The 23,194-nt window shown below is 37.5% G+C and overlaps 1 protein-coding gene across 3 annotated transcripts in view; it reads left to right on the forward strand.

Annotated features, from left to right (window-relative positions):
- SLAIN2 (SLAIN motif family member 2) overlaps positions 1 to 23,194 on the forward strand; it is a 75,144-nt gene that overhangs the window by 18,937 nt on the left and 33,013 nt on the right. For all 3 annotated transcript variants that reach the window (XM_015096491.3, XM_015096492.3, XM_027970983.2), the window contains exons 2-4: positions 12,255 to 12,403; positions 16,988 to 17,152; positions 20,423 to 20,584. In XM_015096491.3, the coding sequence (XP_014951977.1) occupies positions 12,255 to 12,403; positions 16,988 to 17,152; positions 20,423 to 20,584 (476 nt within the window). The remainder of the gene's footprint in view (positions 1 to 12,254; positions 12,404 to 16,987; positions 17,153 to 20,422; positions 20,585 to 23,194) is intronic.

Consider the following 23,194-nt stretch of genomic DNA (forward strand, 5'->3'; position numbering starts at 1 on the left):
ACACACACACACATACATTATTATTATTTAGGATTTGAAGGACATATCGTTTGCTAAAAGTTAACTTTTTAGCCATAAGAACCATGGTTTCTTAAACACCTGAAGTCTTGTTTAAGGCCTTTCACAGATAAAATTAGCTGTTGACAAGCAAAATACTCTTAAGAGAATCAATATGAACCACACACACATTTAATGAAATATATAGATGTGATACATGCTTTTGCTACAGTTTGCAGCATCTGGTATAGTTTGAGACTTCCAGTCTTCCTGATGTCTTTTCTCAAAAAGAAACAACTCATTTTCTGATTGCTACACTCCCAGTTGATCTCACGGTTACTATTGTTTTCCAGCAGTACATGATTATGCCTCAACACTAGATGTTTGCCTTTTTAAAGAAGTAATTTCCAGCCCAGTTTTGTGGCATCCCAAGGAATATCAAAATTGTTTTTATTTTCTTAAAATTAAAAAACTCATACCACAGCAAAATGAGAATCAAGAGACTCATGAAATGAAAATGGAAGCACAGCATGTCACTGTCCAGCAGTTTGCGATTTACTGCTCTAAACCTCTCTTCAGTCTGTGCTACCTGCTCTGCCAGTTTTTGACTCACCTTGTTGTGTTTTGCTGACATACTAGCAGTTTATATCTGTATTCTGCCCTGCAGCTGATGTCATTTTGGGGCTTCTAAACTGTTCTAAGACTTTATTAATGAATTTGCCTTGCAAATGATTACCACTGTTATTTACTAAAATTTCAAAAAGACTTTTATTGCATATAAACTGAAGATACTTTTCTTCAATTGCATAATTACAGAGAAACTGAAGATTCTTTCTTCAGTTGCATTGTGATTTTTTTCCCTTGTAATAGTAGGATCAATTACAGCTTTATATTTTGTGGTTCATAGGGCTTAGAAGAAAGCAGGGAACAGCAGAAGGCCATTAGGATGATTGCTATATAGAAGTCTTTGCAAGTATCTTTTGCATTTTTTAAAGTAATGGTATTAGTTGGAAAAGTATGATAGTTAAGAGCAATTGTTCTCAAGCAATCATAGTTTTGCCACTTAACAGCTATGTCATCTTGGGCAAGTCATTCATCTCACTGTGCTTCGGTGACCTCATTTATAAAACAGGGATTATAATAGTACCTATCTCATAAGAGCTGTGCTTTCAGGGTGGCTTGGCGGTAAAGAATTCACCTGCCATTGCAGGATATGTGAATTCAGTCCCTGGGTTGGGAAGATCCCCTGAAGAAGGAAATGGCAACCCACTTCAGTATTCTTGCCTGGGAAATCCCCTGGACAGAGAAGCCTAGCGGGTTACAGTCCATGTGGTTGCAAAAGAGTCAGACATGACTAAGCAACTAAACAACAGCAACACAATCCTAATAGTTCATTAAATTATATTTAGATGTGGTAGGACAAAAAATCTTGGGCTTCCCACATGGCACAGTGGTAAAGAATATACCTGCCAATCCAGGAGACGCAAGAGATGTAGGTTTGATCCTTGGGTCAGGAAGGCCTCCTGGAATAGGAAATGGTAGCCTGCTCCAGTGTTTCTTGCCTGGGAAATTCCATGGACAAAGTAGCCTGGCGGGCTACAGTCCATGGGGTCAAAAAGAGTTGGGCATGACTGAGCAACTAACACTTTATTCAGGATCAAATATTTAATAGTCTGGAAATGTCATTACTATTGCAGGGAATATATATTGAGCTTTGTGAAGACAGAGGCGCCAATCTTTTGCTTTGAGTATGCCTTACTCAGTAAATAGAGAAGGATGATTTTGAGGTATTCAAATCTGATTTTCCTTAGCTTGTAAAAGTTTTCACACCAATCTGCAGAAGTTTCTCAGTAATAATTTTAATACAGCTTTTATTTTTACTTTGAGTTAAATCTTAACTTTATTAGCCTACTTTCAGCTGACTGCAACATGAAACGTGATTATTGTGGTTATCTTAAATTCAGCAAAGTATCTCTAGTCTCCCATCTACCCCCATCTTTTAATTATGTGTCTGCTATGTGTATGTATAGAAACCTCAGGAGAAACCTATGCAAACTATAAATATTAATAACTTCAGAGGACAGAATTGGTAGGCGGAAGATTATTATCACTTCTTGTTGTTCAGTCGTTAAGTCATGTTTGACTGTTTGAGACTCCATGGACTGCATGCAGCACCCCAGGCTTCCCTGTCCTTCACCATCTCCCAGAGTTGCTCAAACTCATGTCCATTGAGTCAGCGAAGCCATCCAACCATCTCATCCTCTGACGTCCCCTTCTCCTCCTGCCTTCACTATTTCCCAGCATCAGGGTCTTTCCAGTGAGTCGGCTCTTAGCATCAGGTGGCCAAAGTGTTGGAGCTTCAGCATCAGTCCTTCCAATGACTAAATTCAGGGTTGATTTCCTTTAGGATTCACTAGTTTGATCTCTTTGCTGTCCAAGGTACTCTCAAGAGTCTTCTCCAGCACCACAGTTTGAAAGCATCAATTATTTGGCACTCAGCCTTCTTCATGGTCCAACTCTGACAATTGTACATGACTACTGGAAAAACCATAGCTTTGACTATACAGACCTTTCTGGCTAACTAATGTCTCCTTTTTCATATGCTGTCTAGATTTGTAATAGCTTTTCTTCCAAGGAGCAAGTGTCTTTTAATTTCTTGGCTGCAGTCACTGTCCACAGTCAGTTCAGTTCAGTCGCTCAGTCGTGTCTGATTGTTTGTGAGCCCAAGGACTGCAGCACGCCAGGCTTCCTTGTCCATCACCAATTCCTGGAGCCTACTCAAACTCATGTCCATTGCATCGGTGATGCAATCCAACCATCTCATCCTCTGTTGTCCCCTTCTCCGCCCGCCTTCAATCTTTCCCAGCATCAGGGTCTTTTCCAGTGAGTCAGTTCTTCGCATCAGGTGGCCAAAGTATTAGAGTTTCAGCTTCAGAATTAGTCCTTCAAATGAATATTCAGCACTGATTTCCTTTAGGATTGACTGGTTGGATCTCCTTGCAGTCCTAGGAACTCTCAAGAGTCTTCAACTCCACAGTTCAAAAGCATCAATTCTTCGGCGCTCAGCTTTCTTCATAGTTCAGCTCTCTCATACGTACATGACTACTGGAAAAACCATAGCTTTAACTAGACGAACCTATGTTGGCAAAGTAATGTCTCTGCTTTTTAATATGCTGTCTAGTTTGGTCATAGCTGTTCTTCAGGGAGCAAGCATCTTTTAATTTTATGGCGGCAGTAACCGTCTGCAGTGATTTTGGAGCCTACCAACATCCCCGTGGAAAAGAAATGCAAAAAAGTAAAATGGCTGTCTGGGGCGGCCGTACAAATAGCTCTGAAAGAAGAGAAGTGAAAAGGAAAGAGGGCTGGAAGAAGCACAAGCTGGAATCAAGATTGCCTGGAGAAATTTCAATAACCTCAGATATGCAGATGACACCACCCTTACTTAGGGCAGAAAGTGAAGAGGAAAAAGCCTCTTGATGAAAGTGAAAGTGAAGAGTAGAAAAGTTGGCTTAAAGCTCAACATTCAGAAAACGAAGATCATGGCATCTGGTCCCATCACTTCATGGGAAATAGATGGGGAAACAATGGAAACAGTGTCAGACTTTATTTTTTTGGGCTCCAAAATCACTGCAGATGGTGATTGCAGCCATGAAATTAAAAGACGCTTACTCCTTGGAAGAAAAGTTATGACCAACCTAGATAGCATATTGAGAAGCAGAGACATTACTTTGCCAACAAAGGTCTGTTTAGTCAAGTCTATGATTTTTCCAGTTTTCATGTATGAATGCCAGAGTTGGACTGTGAAGAAAGCTGAGTGCCAAAGAATTGATGCTTTTAAATTGTGGTATAGGAGAAGACTCTTGAGAGTTCCTTGGACTGCAAGGAGATCCAGCCAGTCCATCCTAAAGGAGATCAGCCCTGGGTGTTCTTTGGAAGGAAACTCCAGTACTTTGGCCACCTGATGTGGAAAGTTGACTCATTGGAAAAGACTCTGATGCTGGAAGGGATTGGGGGCAGGAGGAGAAGGGGTTGACAGAGGATGAGAAGGCTGGATGGCATCACTGACTCGATGGACGTGAGTTTGATTGAACTCCGGGAGATGGTGATGGACAAGGAGGCCTGGTGTGCTGTAATTCATGGGGTCGCAAAGAGTCAGACACTGAGTGACTAAACTGAACAGAACTGAAGCATCTGTTCCAAAGAATGCAGAGTTCCAAAGAATAGCAAGAAGAGATACGAAAGCCTTCCTCAGCGATCAGTGCAAAGAAATAGAGGAAAACAACAGAATGGGAAAGACTTGAGATCGCTTCAAGAAAATTAGAGACACCAAGGGAACGTTTCATGCAAAGATGGGCTTGATAAAAGACAGAAATGGTATGGACCTAACAGAAGCAGAAGATATTAAGAAGAGGTGGCAAGAATACACAGAAGAAGTGTACAAAAAAAGATCTTCACGACCAAGATAATCATGATGGTATGATCACTCACCTAGAGCCAGACATCCTGGAATGTGAAGTCAAGTGAACCTTAGAAAGCATCACTAGGAACAAAGCTAGTGGAGGTGATAGAATTCCAGTTGAGCTATTGCAAATCCTGAAAGATGATGCTGTGAAAGTGCTGCACTCAATATGCCAGGAAATTTGGAAAACTCAGCAGTGGCCACAGCACTGGAAAAGGTCCGTTTTCATTCCAATCCCAAAGAAAGGCAATGCCAAAGAATGCTCAAACTACCGCACAATTGCACTCATCTCACATGCTAGTAAAGTAATGCTCAAAATTCTCCAAGCCAGGCTTCAGCAATACGTGAACTGTGAACTTCCAGATGTTCAAGCTGGTTTTAGAAAAGGCAGAGGAACCAGAGATCAAATTGCCAATTTCCGCTGGATCATGGAAAAAGCAAGAGAGTTCCAGAAAACATCTATTTCTGCTTTATTGACTATGCCAAAGCCTTTGACTGTGTGGATCACAATAAACTGTGGAAAATTCTGAAAGAGATGGAAATACAGACCACCTGACCTGCCTCTTGAGAAACCTATATGCAGGTCAGGAAGCAACAGTTAGAACTGGACATGGAACAACAGACTGGTTCCAAATAGGAAAAGGAGTACGTCAAGGCTGTATATTGTCACCCTGCTTATTTAACTTATATGCAGAGTACATCATGAGAAACTCTGGGCTGGAAGAAGCACAAGCTGGAATCAGGATTGCCGGGAGAAATCTCAATAACGTCAGATATGCAGATGACATCACCCTTATGGCAGAAAGTGAAGAGGAACTGAAAAGCCTCTTGATGAAAGTGAAAGAGGAGAGTGAAAAAGTTGGCTTAAAGCTCAACATTCAGGAAACGAAGATCATGGCATCTGGTCCCATCACTTCATGGCAAATAGATGGGGAAACAGTGTCAGACTTTATTTTTTTGTGCTCCAAAATCAGTGCAGATGGTGACTGCAGCCATGAAATTAAATACGCTTACTCCTTGGAAAGAAAGTTATGACCAACCTAGATAGCGTATTGAAAAGCAGAGACATTGCTTTGCCAACAAAGGTCTGTCCAGTCAAGGCTGTGGTTTTTCCAGTGGTCATGTATGGATGTGAGAGTTGGACTGTGAAGAAAGCTGAGTACCAAAGAATTGATGCTTTTGAACTATGGTGTTGGAAAAGACTCTTGAGAGTCCCTTGGACTGCAAGGAGATTCAACCAGTCCATTCTAAAGGAGATCGGCTCCGAGTGTTCTTTGGAAGGAATGATGCTAAAGCTGAAACTCCAGTACTCTGGCCACCTCATGCAAAGAGTTGACGCAGTGGAAAAGACTCTGATGCTGGGAGGGATTGGGGACAGGAGGAAAAGGGTACAACAGTGGATGAAATGGCTGGATGGCATCACCGACTCTATGGACGTGAGTTTGGTTGAACTCCGGGAGATGGTGATGGACAGGGAGGCCTGGGGTGCTGCAGTTCATGGGGTCACAAAAAGTGGACATGACTGAGCGACTGAACTGACTGAGAATAAATAGTCTCTCTTCTGTTTCCGTTGTTTCCCCATCTATTTGCTATGAAGTGATGGGACCGAATTCCATAATCTTAGTTTTCTGAATGTTGTAAAAACTTTTTTTTCTTAAGTTTTTGAAAACTAGTTTTAAATTTAAGCCAACTTTTAAATTTTAAGCCAGTTTTTTCACTCTCCTCTTTCACTTTCATCAAGAGGCTCGTTAGTTCTCTTTGCTTTCTGCCATAAGTGTGGTATCATCTGCATATCTGAGGTTATTGAATTTTTCTCCCGGCAGTCTTGATTCCAGCTTGTGCTTTATTCTGCCCAGCATTTCTCATGATGCATATTAGTTAAATAAGCAGAGTAACAATATACAGCCTTGACGTACTCCTTTTCCTATTTGGAACCAGTCTGTTGTTCCACATCCACTTCTAGCTGTTGCTTCTTGACCTGCATACAGATTTCTCAAGAGGCAGGTCAGGTGGTCTGGTATTCCCGTCTCTTTCAGAATTTTCCACAGTTTATTGTGATCCACACAGTCAAAGGCTTTGGCATAGTCAGTAAAGCAGAAGTAGCTGTTTTTCTGGAACTCTTGTGTTTTTTTGATGATCCAGTGGATGTTGGCGTTTTCTTCTCTGGTTCCTCTGCCTTTTCTAAATCCATCTGGAACATCTGGAAGTTTGTTCATGTACTGGTGAATCCTGACTTAGAGAATTTCAAGCATTACTTCTCTAGCATATGAGATGAGTGTAACTGTGTGGTAGTTTGAGCATTCTTTGGGATTGCCTTCTTTGGGATTGGAATGAAAACTGACCTTTTCCAGTCCTGTGGCCACTGTTGAGTTTTCCAGATTTGTTGACATATGGAGTGCAGCACTTTCAGAGCATCATCTTTTAGGATTTGAAATAGCTCAGGTATAATTCCATCACCTCCATTCTTTTTGTTCGTAGTGATGCTTCCAAGCCACTTGACTTTGCATTCCAGGATGTCTGGCTCTAGGTGAGTGATCATAGCCTCATGGTTATCTGGGTCATGTAGATATTTTTTGTATAGTGACCATAATATATATTTTTAAATATATTACTAAAATTTTTACTCTTCCAAAAATAGTTATATTCTTAGATTTTTAAAAAAAAAATCACAAGTCATAGTATACAGGCATGTGTGATATATGGGTCAAAATATGATTTGTAATGATCAGTTTCTTAATATTTATATTGTTAGTATTCATATTCTTTTATCTTTATTAGAGCTCTTTTAGCAATATATATAAATTACATTTAATGGTGTTTAATTCCTTTGTATTGATTACTCTTAAGGGAAAATGCAGTATCTTGAAAGGCCAATTATTTCTAACAGATTTTTTAATACCTTTACTAAGATAGAATTTACATAAAATTCACCTGTTTGTAGTATTATTTCCAGTATGTTTACAGAATAGTACAACCATGGCCATAATCTTGGATTAGAATATTTTCAGTATTCCCCAAAGAATTCTTATACCCATTAGCAGTCATTACCCATTTCTCTTTCCCCACCCTCTCTCCTATCCCTAGGCAACCTCTAATCTACTTTCCATCTCATACTTTTGCCTATTTTAGACATTCCATATGAATGGTGTCATGCAGTTTGTGGTCTTTTGTGGCTGACTTCTTTAACTTAGTTTAGTATTTCTGAGGTTTATCCATGTTTAATGTTTTTATTGCTGCTAACAGTTTTTTACAGGTCTCTCTTCAACTTAGAAATACCAACTCAGAAACTTCAGACAGGATAAAAATGAATAAAGTAAGTTTCTTGTAATTCAAAGATGGTTAGAGGTGGAATTTTCTTTTTGGTGGGCCATGTCTAAGTAGATGCAAAGATGCTTTGTTAAAACACCTTTCTTCACCATGTAGTACATAGAGGGGCACCTAATATAGTCTTATGAAAGATACTTAAGGAAGGTTCCCTTTAAGAAGTGACATTTAAGCTGAGATTCAGTAGAAAGTAGTAGTGGGCTGGCTGAAGTTGGACAAGGGAAGGGTAAAGTAAGCCCAAAGTGGAATTGAGCAAGGGGAACAGCATATACAGATGACCTAAAAGCAAAAGTATTGGGCTTTCAAGACTAGAAATTAGTACCATATGGCTGTTATTTAGATTGGAGTGATGGAGGAGGGTGAGAAATGTAGCTTAAAAAAAAAAAGTACTACAACAGTTAGATCATTGCTGTGTCTCAAGGGTCATGGGAGCTGTGTTTTGGAAAAGACTGTAAGGCAAAAGGAAACTGGCATAGTGACTTCCCTGGTGGTTCAGGGGTTAGGAATCTGCCTGCCAGTGCAGGGGACACGGGCTTGATACCTGGTCCAGGAGGATCCCACATGCTGCCGAGCAACTGAGCCCATGAACCACAACTACTGAAGTCCATGTTCCTAGAACCCATGCTCCAAAGTAAGAGAAACCACCACAGAGAAAGTCCTTGCACCACAACAAAGAGAAACTCCCACTCACTGCAACTAGAGAATGTGCATGCACAGCAAAAAAGACCCAGTGCAGCCTATAGATAGATATTTTTAAAAACTGGCATAGAATTTTTAGTAGAGTAGTATTAATAGTCAGATTCATATTTTAGGAAACAGTTCACCTGCAGTATATGGAATGAATTGGAAGGGAGCAAGATCAGAGATTTTGAAATTTTTTTTAAAAAAAGGACTTTTCTTTTTCAGAATCCTTTTGGCCATTCTGTATCTTTACATTTTCATGTAACTTTTAGAATCAGGCTGTCCATTTCTGTAAAAATGTCTGATGATATATTTTAGGGGTTGTATTCTGTTGATCAGTTTGGAAGAATTGACATGTTAATGTTGAGTCTGTGAACATGATGATGCATCTGTCCCATTTATTTAGGGCTTCTTTAGTTTCTCTCAGCAATGTTTTATTGTTTTCAGTGTACAACTCTTGCAGTTCATTTGTTAAATTTATTCCGAAGTATTCTTTTTGATGCTGTTGTGAATGGAATTTTTATTTCATGTTTGAATTCTTCGATACATAGAAGTACAATTTTTTTGTGGAGGGAGAGCTGTTGATTTTATATCCTATGACCTTGCTAAATCTAGTTGATTTTGTTTGCTTTCAGTAGATTCTACAAAGGATTTTTTATGTACAGGATCATATTGTCTGTGAATAAAGACAGTTTTACTTTTTCTTTCCCATATGGATGCCTTGAATTTCTTTTTCTTGCCATATTGCACTGGCTAGATACTCCAGTACCACACTGGATAGAGATGATAATACTGTACATCCTTAACTGTGTTCCCAGTCTTCAGAGAAGCATTCAGTCTTTCACTATTAGATCTGTTTTCTGAAAGATTTTGTATAGGATTGGCATTTTTCCTTAGTATTGATAAATAAGTGAAGGCATCGGGCCTGGACTTTTCTTTGCAGGGAGATTCCTCATTACTAATTCAATTTCTTTTTATAATCTCTTCAGAGTCTCAATTTTTTCTTGAGTCCCAGTTGATAACTTGTATCTTTCTAGAAATTTATCTGTCATACCTCCTTTGTTGGCATAACGTTGTTCGTGATATTCCTTACAGTTCTTTTAGTATTGGTAGCAGTGCTCACTCTTTCTTTCAGACTTTGGTTTTTAGCAGTGCTCACTCTTTCTTTCAGACTTTGGTAATTCACATGAAGGAAACCATACACACAAAACATTGAATGATTTCATTTATATGAAATGTCTAGAAAAGGACATGGAGCTGAAAGCACATTAGTTAATGCCTAGGGCTTGAGGTAGAAACAGAAAAGGGGTTTCTTTTTAGGGTGATATAAATTAATTCTAAAATTACATGATGATGGTGGTTGGAATAACTAAATACTAAATTTATCAAATTATACAATGGGTTCTATAGTACAGAGATTACACAGGTTGATTTTGTGGTATGTAAATTATATCTTGAAAAAGTTGTATTTTTAAAAAAAGTTGTAAGGTTCTTTTAGCATCTTAAAAATATAGAAACTACCATAAACTAAATGAATAAAGCATCAATAATTCAGAATCTATTAAAACATGGTCTCCCCTATACCACACGAATGGTAGCTTTCCTGTTTTTGTTAGTGGCACTGTAATACTTTCAGTCACAAAAAGCTAAAAACTGTAGAACAGTTTTGGATTTCTCCATCTTTTTTATTTCCTACCCTCATCATTAATCTGTCACCAAGTCCTGCTGATGCTACATGTATAAACTACTTCTTTCCCTTCAGATCCTATATTTAATCCCCTTAGTGGCAATAGAGAATGCTCTTGCCTTCTGGTAACAGATAAAAGGTAATGTAGCAAACTGTCTATTCCTCGAGTGATGAAAAGGGGGACACTGATTCAGTAACCCTTGTGTGTGCAAACTATTTTCTGCCACTCTGTTCTCTTATTTCAGTGTCCCATCACTAAAATGATTCCTAAAAATAAAACATTTTGGCTCATATGATATTGGCACCAAATTATTTTTCAGTCAGGGAACCTTTGGTTGACATTTCACAGTACTTTTAAACCTGCCAGAGGACATATAAGCTGTATTGTATGTAGCATGTAACTGAATGCCTCTTTAGCAAAACCAAGTGTTTCCCTAACCCTAAATTTTAAAGAAAACCCCAAACAAAAGTGCTTGCAGTAATTATACGTATTATCTCCTTTGCTCATTTCTTACAAATACATAGACTTCTTTAAAATAACTGTTGGCATACTGAAAACATTTTTTTTCACTCTGATACTTTTGAATTTCTTACATAGTTTACACGGGGATGATCCGGAGAGATGATATGGGGTGGGAGGTGGGCAGGGGGGTTCAGGATTGGGAACTCATGTACACCCGTGGCTGGTTCATATCAATGTATGGTAGAACCAATACAGTATTGTAAAGCAAAATAAAGTAAAAATAAAAATTAAAAAAATAATAATACATAGTTTAATCAAGGGGGACTGCGTTTTGATGGACACAGCCAATTTATTGATGGCTAATATAATTTACAGTAGGTTGAGATTATCAAGTTTTCACTTGTCAATAAAACTTGAAAAGTATTACTTCATTACCCTGTTTCTGTTAAAATTAAGTCATAGAGGCCCAGCAAGAGAGCTGAACTTTCACCTCTATCCAGCATCAACAAGACAAGGAAGCAGTGGGAGATGGGGCCCTTTGTCTCCCTTTCCCCATCCTCCATGTGTCAGTAGGACCCAAGAAAGGAGCTGATTTTACATCACATCCATTGGAAATATAATAATTTTGTTTACATCATAAATTTCACCTAAAGTGTCTTAATTTGGAAACCACTCTGGTTAGAGTCCAGTTAACTTCACATTTTTCCTGTAGAGTCACATTTGAAATGAACATCAGTTGATATGATCTGAACTCATTTGAGGAAAAACCAATCAAGTAGGCCTCCCTTGTAGCTCAGTCGGTAAAGAATCTGCCTGCAGTGCAGGAGACCTGGGTTCAATCCCTGGGTCGGGAAGATCCCCTGGAGAAGGAAATGGCAACCCACTCCAGTATCCTTGCCTGGAAAATCTCATGGACAGAGGAGCCTGGTGGGCCGTAGTCCATGGGGTCCCAAAGAGTTGGGCATGGCTGAATGACTAACACTTACTTACTTACTTAGGAAATTAAAGTCTCCTGTCTTCTTGAACCTTTTTGTTTTTATATACGTTCTCTAGGAACTTATAAAATATGTCTTCTTTCTGCTTTACTGAAACCGAAGTAATGTAGTAAATTGGATCATATTGTTATTAAGGATTTTTTTCATTATTGCTTTTTTCTAATGTACCATCATTTGAAAAGAGGGCTATAGAGGGCTGCTGCTTAAGTAAAAGGAATGAATTGCTAATGATAAATTTTCGTGAGGTTTGTGGTAGGAAGGGAACTGGGAATTGGAAAGCAAGGAAGGTATTTGTCTGCCTTCTAGACAAGACCTAATGATATGGTTATGTTAGGGAGTTAAGAACTACAAGAACAGAATAAACTAATGTAAAAACATGTTTCCTCATAGTTTTTGAATGAGAGTAAAAGAAAAATAAGACAGACTTTAGGACTGGACAGTTGGCCGCCTTTGAGTTGACTTAATAGTTGAGATTTGATGGTTATAATATTTTCTTTCTGTGTAGAAAGTAGATGTGGGTGATTTAAAAATACTCCATCATTTTTTACTTCTCATCCCCCAATTTAAATCTGTTCAAAAGATCCCTTATTTTATAACCTTGTGTTTAGTAACTAACATTAGTCTTTTTTGTTTTTTGTTTTCTCCTAGGCTATATTCATCACCAAAGAAAAAACTTACACCAATGCAGAAATCGGTTAGTCCTTTAGTTTGGTGCAGGCAAGTTTTGGATTACCCAAGTCCTGATGTTGAATGTGCTAAAAAGTCTCTTATCCACAAACTTGATCAAACTATGTCAGGTATGTCTGTAATTTTTCTTGTAAATTCACCCCTTTGCTTTCTTTAATCAAAAAACAGATAAATGTTGAATGGTATATTTTTAGGAAGGCAGTTCCTTGCTTGGTGGTGTTTTTCAGATCACATTGTGCATGCTGTTGTGAGGTTTTGCCATATGCACATAACCCTGTTCTGTTATTTACTTAATAAGTTCTTTTTTAAAAAAATCTCTATTTATTTAGCTTCATGCTAAAAAATATCTGTGAAATAATGGATTTTATGGCAAGTTTTTTTTTTTCTAATGTAAGCTAAAACAAATGGTTATTTTAAAAAATGTTTTGTCTGGTATCATCTGAAATCATCTCACCAGCCTCAGGGAAATTCTGATGTGATAGAAAGAATCAGAGGGAGAACCTTAGAGATCTCCTTCTCACTCTGTCGCTTAGTTGCTTGTGACCCTGTGAGTTAACTCAACTCCGTTGAGCTCAGTTTTCTTATAAGGATGATGAAACCTTATAAGTGTTATTTAAGGATTAAATGATAATGTTTTATGAAAGAGCCTTGCATGTTTTTCTGGCTCATGGTAGTGATTAGTAAATGCATTCATGCCTGTTGTCTTTTTGTTTGCTTTGTTTTTTTATTTGGCATTTTAGGTTTTAAATTGCTTTTATGCCCTGTTGTTTAATAGCAGTCACAAAGCTAATAAAATATATGTGTCACTATTTATGGCATTTAATGTAGCATACTGGTGTGTTGGAAATATAGGAAAAATATTATTGACTCTCTCTTGGAATTACTGTCATTCTGTTAAGAATATCAGTTTCCAGGAATTCCCTGGATGTCTAGTGGTCGATCCTCAGTGCTTTTGCTGCTGGTGCCTGGGCTCAGTTCCCGTTCAGGAAACTGAGATCCTGCAATTCACATGGCATGGCCAAAAAACAAAAACAGAAGACCAAAAAAAGTAATAGGTTTCAGGAAAACTCATGTAGTAAAAGATTGATGCATGATTACTAATTTGGAATAGGTTTTTGTTTTTCACTTTTTGTTTGCTTGGCAGCTATGTCCTTAAGAGTACTTTTTTTGGCTTTATTGTTGAAGTACATGCTCTTTTTTTCAGGGTGTAAGCTGCAAGTGGTCAGGGGAGGCATGGGGAATGTACACAGTTAAACTGGCATATAGTAAAGTGTAGTTTGTCTGTAGTGAGCAATGGTTATTATAATAAAATAATGTATGGGATAGACATAGTGGAGAACACCAAAGCGGTTACACTTCAGAAGTAGCAATTGGAGTGACTAGCTTTTTGCTTTATTATGACAAAATTATTAAAGATAGTAGGAGCATGTAAGAGAAGATGTTACTCTTGAACTGAAACTAGGTGTAATCAAGTACTGGATCTGCATAACAATGCTTAGATCTTACAGCTGTGTGCACAGAGCAGTAGCTATAACTGTATATATTTAAAGGAAAAGTAATTTGGCTGTTTCAAGTTTGAAGCTTATAGTCCTAAACCTCTCTTTTCCCAGGTTGGAGGGAAGATTTTTTTTTTAAATGTATTTTTTGATAAGGCACATCTTCCTAGAAACTTAGCTGTTGTATTCCAGAACAACAGTTTCTGCTCCTTCACACTCAGCTTCTCTTGAGTGGACTACCATGTGTTCCTAAGGCATTCTTTTCTTGTTTATTTATTTTTTAATGATAATGCATTATCTTTTTTACCCTGTCTTAAACACTCCCTAGTTTTCAGTCTTTAAGGTCTCCCTTCTCTGTTCTCTGCCCATCTTTTTTTTTTTTTTTGGGTGGTAAGACTTATTTAACATAAAATTCCCCACTTTAACTATTTTTAAATGTACAGTTCAGTGGCATTAAGTACATTCACAGTGCCGTCGCCTCTGTCTCTAGAACATTTTGTCATCCCAGACTATATTAGAGTGGAGAAGGCCGAAAGTGAGCATAGGATGGTTTTGAGGAGGGTTGATGATGATAGCTGAGCAGTGTGCGTTGGGGGAAGGGGTCATAGTCAAGATGAAAAGGTGTGAAAGGAAAAAGGAATAAGCCAAATATGAGGAAATGGGGGAGAAGAAAGTATCGGCATTGATTTCTTTGTTTCCAGCTAGTGTGATAGGGTGAATGTTTTTACCGTTCTGAGATAAGGACAGCAGCTAAAATTTGTTTTAGCTCAGAAAGAATGAGTTTGGATTTGGACATGAATTAGTTTTGAGAATGAAAATGAGAAAAGAATGAGTTGGTTTTGGGGTACATTTGCCATACCTTCAGGGGAGACATTAAGTGGGCAGTGTATATGAGACTGAAGCCCATGAAAACGTAGGCTTAGAGATATAAGTAATGGGGATTTGGGTAATATAACTAATGTTGTGAGTACGATTGAAATTTCTCAGGAAAAAGAAAGTTAAAATTTGAGTTGAGAATTTGCAGTGATGGTAATTAAATAAATAACCAAATAGAGAATATGCTTCAAAGGAAATCAGAGTGAAGAGGAAGGAACGAACACCCCTATTTCTGCTCAGGTTGATATATTGAGATCAGGCTATGTACTTCATACTCAGTGTGTTTAATGATGTCTTGTCTCGTGGTGAATATGTGTAAAACTACTGGCCAGCTTACTGTACTATCCAACTTAACAGAAAACATGTTTGCCTCCTCTCAAAACCGGTGCTCTGCCTGTAAACAAACCAGAAACTTCAGAACCATCTTTTTTTTTTTTTTTTTCCTTTAGTAATCCTTTCTAGTTTTTAATTATCCCTTTCTTCCCTTTTTTGGTCACCTTTATTAGAGTTCAGTCTAATCCATTTAACATTAGGATTTTGACCATTTATTTTTCCTGTGCTGATTAGATCACAGTACTCTTGCTCAAAGTCCCTAATGGTGTTATAATTGCTACTGGACACATTTCAAACTCCTAAGCATGGCATTCCAGGCCTCCTGTGACCCGGCCCCAGCTGGTTTTTCTTGTTTTGTCCCTCACCGTGTACTTTACCTTTCTAGATTACTCACTGTTATTCCCTAAACACAGTATGCATTTTCACGACACAGCTTTAGTTTGTTATAAGCACAGATGAAACCATATACTTTGCTCAGTACGAGTGTCCTATCAAATTACTACTCATCCATTTAAGATTGCTCCACTGCCTCTTCTTCCAAAAAGCCTTACCTATTTTCTGTTGGTTGTAATGAATTACTCCCATCTCCTCATTTCCATTAGCCTCTTTGCACTTTTTTGATACTACTCATTTCATTTTGCCTTGAAATCATTGTTTTTTCTCCCTGCACTACTTGGAGATAGGCCTGTTGAGAAAAAGTACCATGTCACATCTGTGTATGTATTCTACATCATACTTTGGTAATGGTCATAAACATGAATAAATGGTAGATTTTAGAATAGAGTGGAGGAAAGAAAAAAATGCTTTTATATATGTATTTATTTAGCTGGCTGCGTTGGGTCTCAGTTGCAGCACACGGGATCCTTCTTGAATCATGTGGGATCTTTCGTTGCGGCACAGATTCTCCAGTTGTTGTATGTGGGCTCAGTAGTTGCGGCGTGTGGGCTTAGTTGCTCGGCAGCATGTGAAATCTTCCCAGACCAGGGATCAAACCTGAGTACCCTGCATTGCGAGGTGGCTTCTTAACCACGGGACCACAAGGAAAGTGCCTCCCAAAATATTTTAAGTATTAATTTTTCTTCCATATAATTGCGCTTGAGATCTTTCATACTACTTTTATATTTTATACACATAGCACAGATGTTTTACCTTTTTCTAGCAGAGTATTCTCTTTGGCCCAGAATATAGGAGTGGGGAGAACTTTTTTTTTTTTTTTTTTTTAAGAATTCTTGCATGTTTGACTTGAATACGGCCTGAATAGTCAATGGACTTCCTTGGTGGCTCAGATGGTAAAGCTAAAGCTTCTGCCTACAATGTGGGAGGCCTGGGTTCAGTCTTTGGGTAGGGAAGATCTCCTGGAGAAGGAAATGGCAACCCACTCCAATATTCTTGCCTGGAAAATCCCATGGACAGAGGAGCCTGGTAGGCTACAGTCCACAGGGTCGAAAAGAGTCAGACACAACTGAGCAACTTCACTTTCACTAAATAGTCAATATTGTTTTATTTCTTCTAAAATCCAAACTTAGGAATCCAGACCTCATTATTTCATAGTTTTTTGTTGTTACTAGCAATATGTATTCAAAAAATGAGAAGACAAAAATTGCTTTTATATTCATTTTATTTTTAAAGGCTATTCAACAGTGGGAGTAAACTTCCTAACAAGACAGAAGTAACTTAATTTAGTAGTTAATAATTTATTGAGGAGATATTCTTCCTGTGGTATTATTGGGTTAGCCATAAAGTTCATATGGGTTTTTCTGTAACATCTTAAAATATTTTTGTTTGATGTGGCTCCTGTTTTATTTGCGTAACCAAATTTAAGATAGTGGAGATATTTTGTTGGGATTATTAATGTGATATACAACCCCCCGTAGAAATGTTTCTGTATTTAAATTGAGATAATGAATTACTGAATTGCCTAACAGGAAATTTTTTGAAATGTTACTAGCCTTTTGTTCAATTTGATTTTTTCTCTTGTCATTAATGCAGCTCTCAAGAGGCAGAATTTGTATAATAATCCTTTCAACTCCGTCAGTTATACAAGTCCTTACAGTCCAAATGCCAGTAGCCCATACAGTAGTGGTTTCAATTCTCCGTCCTCAACCCCAGTGCGACCTCCTATTGTCAAACAGCTAATACTTCCTGGAAATTCAGGTAAGGAGAAATGAAGTAATTGAGAAAGTTTTTAACTTATTGCCCTGCCTCAGAAAATAATTTATTCATCAGTAGCTCAAGTTCTTTTATTTATGAAACCTCCAACAGATTTGAGAAGATATTGTCAAGGAGCTACTTAGCACCAGGTGGTGCTGTACTGGGCACCAGGGATACAGATAAGCCAGGATACATCCAGTTTTCTTTAGCATATATGTAACATTTTTTTAATGTGGCTTGATTAAATAGGATCATAAGTTTGATTCTCTTAACAAATGCTTGCTTGAGTTGTAAAAGCTTCAGTTAAATAGGAGTTTTAATGAGCTTTGATACTATACTTTAATAATAGTATTAGACTGTGTATGAATGTGCCAAGGGGGTGTTTAGAGCCATGAAGGGTATAGGAGAGGGATAGATTGCTATAATTGAGGAAAGAATGTTCTGCATGGTTCTATGACTGAGACTGTTGTTGTATAGCTTACTGTTCTTTAGATTTCACCCATTCAGTTACTCTTATTACTGCTGTTGTTATGATTAATTATTATAGCTCCCTTAAAAAGTATTAATCACCTCAAACTTTTGACCTGTGTACTTGCCAGTTTCATCACTTACTGATCCTGCTCTTTGCTCTGTACATAGGTTGCTACTTATTTCACCCATGACTGTTGTACTAAAAAGTTTGATCTATTTGTTTAATATTTTTTAAAAATATTAAAAATTTTTATTCAGATACTATTTGAGACTGACCTTGTAGTACATTTCCTTTTATGTGCACTATACTCTTTTTGATAATATAAATATTAGCTATGTTTTGTATTCTTCTCGCTCTTTTTACATGCCATTCATGTTAGAGCTGACTCTTGCGGTGAAAAATTCAGAAAACAAGAATTTCAAATACATCTGTATTAGAAATATTAGTAACAGTGTTGGGATTTTTCAGTTCTTCATTGGAAGTTGATCAGATGAAAGCATTTCCTTAGAAAGAAGTTATTAGGTTGGTGCAAAAGTAATTGCAGTTTGTATTGTTGAACTTTGCTGTTTGGTATTGGAATAGATTCTTAATGAATTGTGGTTATGTTGTACGTCATTTTAATGCACCTTTCTCACTTTATTATTATTTTTTTGCTAATGACTTATTACTTGCTGTGTATTTTATATTTAAACTATGGAAATGATGATTAACAAATAGAAAATTCAATCAGTTTTCTTATTCAAGTTCAAAAGGGGTTGTAAGGCATTAGAGACAACTTGTAACATCAACAACGCATTTGGCCCAGGAATTGCTAACGAACATACAGGGCAGTCGTGATTTGAGAAATTTTGCAAAAGAGATGAGAGCCTTGAAGATGAGGGGCGGAGTGGCCAGCCATCCGAAGTTGATAGTGACCAATTAAGAGGGTCACTGAAGCTGATCCTCTTTACAACTACATGCTGCTGCTGCTGCTGCTAAGTCTCTTCAGTCGTGTCCGATTCTGTGCAACCCCATAGACAGCAGCCCACCAGGGTCCGCCGTCCCTGGGATTCTCCAGGCAAGAACACTGGAGTGGGTTGCCATTTCCTTCTGCAATGCATGAAAGTGAAAAGTGAAAGTGAAGTTGCCCAGTCATGTCTGACCCTCAGAGACCCCATGGACTGCAGCCTACCAAGTTCCTCTGTCCATGGGATTTTCCAGGCACGAGTACTGGAGTGGGGTGCCATTGCCTTCTCCGTACAACTACATGAGAAGTTGCCAAAGAACTCAACGTTGACCATTCTATGGTCATTTGACCTTCAAAGCAAATTGAAAGGTGAAAAAGCATGATAAGTGGGTGACTCATGAGCTGACCACAAATCAAAAAAATCATCCTTTTGAAGTGTTGTCTTCTCTTATTCTATGTAACAACAGTGAACCATTTCTTGATCGGACTGTGATGTGCAACGAAAAGTGGATTTTATATGACAGCTGGCAGCGACCAGCTTGTATTTGGACTTTCAAAGCTCTTCACAAAGCCAGACTGGCACCAGGAAAGGTCTGGTCACTGTTTGGTGGTCCGCTGCTCGTCTGATCCACTACAGCTTTTTGAATCCTGGCAGAACCATTACACCTGAGAAGTATGCTCAGCAAATCGATGAGATGCACTGAAAACTGCAACGCCTGCAGCCAGTGGTCAACAGAATGGGTCCAGTTCTTCTCCATGACAACACCCAACCACATGTTGTACAAGCAACACTTCAAAAATTGAATGAACTGGGCTACAAAGTTTTACCTCATCCACTGTATTCACCTGACCTCTTGCTAACCGACTACCACTTCTTCAAGCATCTCAACAGTTTTTTGCAGGGGAGATGCTTCCACAACCAGCAGGAGGCAGAAAATGCTTTCTAAGAGTTCATAAAACCCAAAAGCACAGATTTTTATGCTACAGGGATAAACAAACTTATTTCTTGTTAGCAAAACTGTGTTGATTATAATTGTTCCTATTTTGATTAATAAAGATGTGTTTGAGCCTAGTTATGATTTAAAATTCACGGTCTGAAACTGCAATTATTTTTTCACCAACCTAATAAGACTCTTTTGGATATGTATAGCCTTTATTCCTTTGAGCTGTCTTCCATCCTCCTTTGGTTTATAGTGATAAAATGTGTTTTTAATCCAGTCATTTCCTTCATCCTGTCTTTGTGCTTCACTACTAAACATCAGAGAACTCCTTGGATCCCCATTACTAGTTTGACACAGGAATTTTGTAAACATGGCATAACGTAGGAGAAACGAGCTTAGTGTTCTTTCTTTGGTTTGGTTCTAAATCTCTAAAGAATCCTGATTTTCCTCAAATTATAGTTTTCTTGTTTAGGAAAAGTAGGTGGTTTTATTCAAGGGAAAAGATGATGGTGTTTGCTAATGACTGAATAGGAGGGGAAAGCATGACATAATTCATCTATTTATAGAGCAGTTTCGTTGGCTACCTGGTAAAAGTTGGAATCCTCTAGCATGTATTATGTGAACATTAACTACTTTCCCAGTACTGTTTTGAAAACTTAATTTTTCATAAGAATATGGATAAATTATAGCTAAGAAAATGAGTTTTGTATTTGTCATTGTATATGAAGGAGTCTCTATAGCTGTCTTTATTCTTAATCAGGTCAGTTTTTAATTTTAACATCTGGGAATTTTATAAACAGAAAAGACAGAATAGCAATAAACTGAATCAACCCAAAGATATAATAGCAAGTTAATTGCAACAGATGTTTATTCAGTTTTTGTTCACCAAAGTTTGAATCATTTTCTTTTTTAAGGTAATTTGAAAGGTTCATCAGACAGAAATCCTCCACTCAGTCCTCAGTCCTCTATAGACAGTGAATTAAGTGCTTCAGAATTAGATGAAGATTCAATTGGATCCAATTATAAGCTAAATGATGTAACTGATGTGCAAATTCTAGCTCGGATGCAGGAAGAAAGTAAGTATTTTAATGGTTAAAGCTTAGGTCTTTCATTATGGTATAATTTTGTTGCCCTTATTAAATGTCTTACAGTGTTGTGGATTAGTAGTTTAATAAGAATAGAAATGTTGAAATTTCAGAGGCTTTTTCAGCATGTGGACTGGTTTGTTCATATACTTGTTTTTAGAGTCCATTGTATGCTGAGCAGTTTGCTGTGTGAGTACTGAAGAAAAGCAGGCTTTGCTCTGCTGTGACTGGAAATCATACCCTGCGTGTTACTCTGTACTGTAATTCACTAGCATGAGTGAGTGAAGTTGCTCAGTCGTGTCCGACTCTTTGCGACTCTGTAGACTGTAGCCCACCAGGCTCCTCTGTCCATGGGATTCTCCAGGCAAGAGTACTGGAGTGGGTTGCCATTTCCTTCTCCAATTCACTAGTATAGTTATACTCTGTTCTCTGTTTCCTTAGTGTAGATTAGCATTTCTCAGCTGTTCCTTCATTATTACCTGTCCCCTAAGGAGCGTATTTAGATTTTTCTTTTCCTTTTTACTCACCTCCACTCCCAATAAATTTTAATACCACTGATGTATTCTATATCTCTTTGTGTGTACTCTAAGAACCACAAACTGTTATCTCTTAAGATTTTTTTCACACCCACAAAATTGATTTTTTCTCCTTGGAGGCAAGTATATCATCTTTATTACAATGTATGGTGTATTATGATTAAATAAAGAGAGAGAGAGACCTTTATGAAATTGTGAAACTTGAAATTGTGACATTAAATGAAGCATGTGATACTGCTTTGCACAGTGGTCCTTGCAACTTTTTGGGTAACAGGTACCTTTGAGAATCTGATAGGAGTGTTGTCCCCAAAATATACATGTGCACAAAATTTTTATTATTTCAAGGGTTCATCAGTGACTTGACTCTCATCTGAATATAAGATGATGATAGTATTATTCTTGCCTGTACGTTTTATTGTATGGGCTTAACTGAAGGAAGCAATCTCTCTAAAGTGATCTCTTTAAGCTTTACAATGAAAAGATCCTTAAAGCACAGGTTTCAGTCTTGACAGTTGGCTGAGGTAATGGAGTAGTGCTATAATTTAGTTGAGAAATTTTGTTTGTCCTTTGTTTTATGTAAGTTTTATCAAGCTGTAACATTAAGAAACTGCAGAATGTTGGTTTCTTACTCTGCTAATTCTTATCCCATTTTACACATCTTCCCTTAGAAAGATAGAAAGGTTTGGTGCTTATCTGTCTTTAGCCCTAGAAACCAGTAACATGTTACCCTTTTCTTCTGTAACTTTGTAGACATAACTGCTCACTCCAAGTATGATATTGTCAGCTAATGAGGGGTTATTGTCACAGATGTGAAGAAAGAATAAAGAATGCTGCCTGTCACTTAGACTAAAGTTATTCGTTTCTTCTTTGAACCCTGACTTTTTAGACTGCAATATTTTGTTAGAAATTCAATCACATATTTGCTATAGTTTTCATATTGTATGTTGGTAACACATAATAGAAATTTTAGCCTTTCTTTAAAAATCCTTTCTAAGCTATTCACATGCATAAATATTTCTTTCTTTTTAAAAAAAGAAAGTGATACTGAAAATATGAGTGATACCTCTTTGAAAACACCATCATTTTCTTTTTAAGAGAATGATTTTCCTTTTTGCAACATTGTTTCTCCAGTTTCTTGCTAACAAAATTGTAAAGTAACAGATGTGGACTTTTGCTTGGTTCAGATCCCTCATTTTTAAGATGAGAAAAGCACAATGCCCATAGTGGTTGTGATCTCCCTAAGACCCACTTGTTAATGGAGAACTTGCATCAGGATTGGGATTTTCTTTTCTAAAACAATACTCTTTTCATGGGTCTGTTGTCTTTTGCTAGGTGGCACCAAGTAATTTGTCAGTTACTGCAATGGTCTCCAAACCTGACCAAAGGGCTAGGTGGGCCCTAGGAAACCATAGTGTTATAGGTACCCTGATATGATTCTCTTTCACTTCTTTCGGGAACCATGTTGATAACACTGTCTGTGTATGACTATATAACTTAGGAAGTTTGAATACTACTCAAGAACAGACAGATCTTCTGGACTAAACTGCCAATAGTTAGCAGGATTGCCCTAAAATACTATCTGAATTCAACACTCTTTTTCAATTGTAATTTTTTTCTCATTGAATATGTTTCACATTTGTTTTTACTCCAGAAGTTTTAATACAATTTGAAGGGCCTCTTAGGTTGCTTGGGTGTTTCTGGAAAAACAAGAAAAAAGGGACTCCTTTGAAAATTCTTACTTGATGGTTTAGAATATAAGCTTATTTTATTGAAGTCCGTTAGCTTATGAAGCAATTGAAAATACATTTGTACCCAAGTATTGAATTCCTAAGAGTGGGTTAGAAGTTTCCTTCATCGTCTTCTGAGTAAGATTAACCCAAAGGTTTAGTATCCAGGATGTTTATTTACTCACTGATATATTCTTTACACTGGTTGGACAGGTAATTGTTTTCCTTCAATATTCCTTTAATGTTAATCTCAAGTTTAGACTCTGTCTTTTGAAATAGAAGTATTTTTAAATTTATGGTTTTCTTTTTAATATAGATTTTGGATTCAAGAAGAAATG

The sequence above is a fragment of the Ovis aries genome, chromosome 6, assembly GCF_016772045.2.
Source record: "Ovis aries strain OAR_USU_Benz2616 breed Rambouillet chromosome 6, ARS-UI_Ramb_v3.0, whole genome shotgun sequence".
Classification (NCBI taxonomy): domain Eukaryota; kingdom Metazoa; phylum Chordata; class Mammalia; order Artiodactyla; family Bovidae; genus Ovis; species Ovis aries.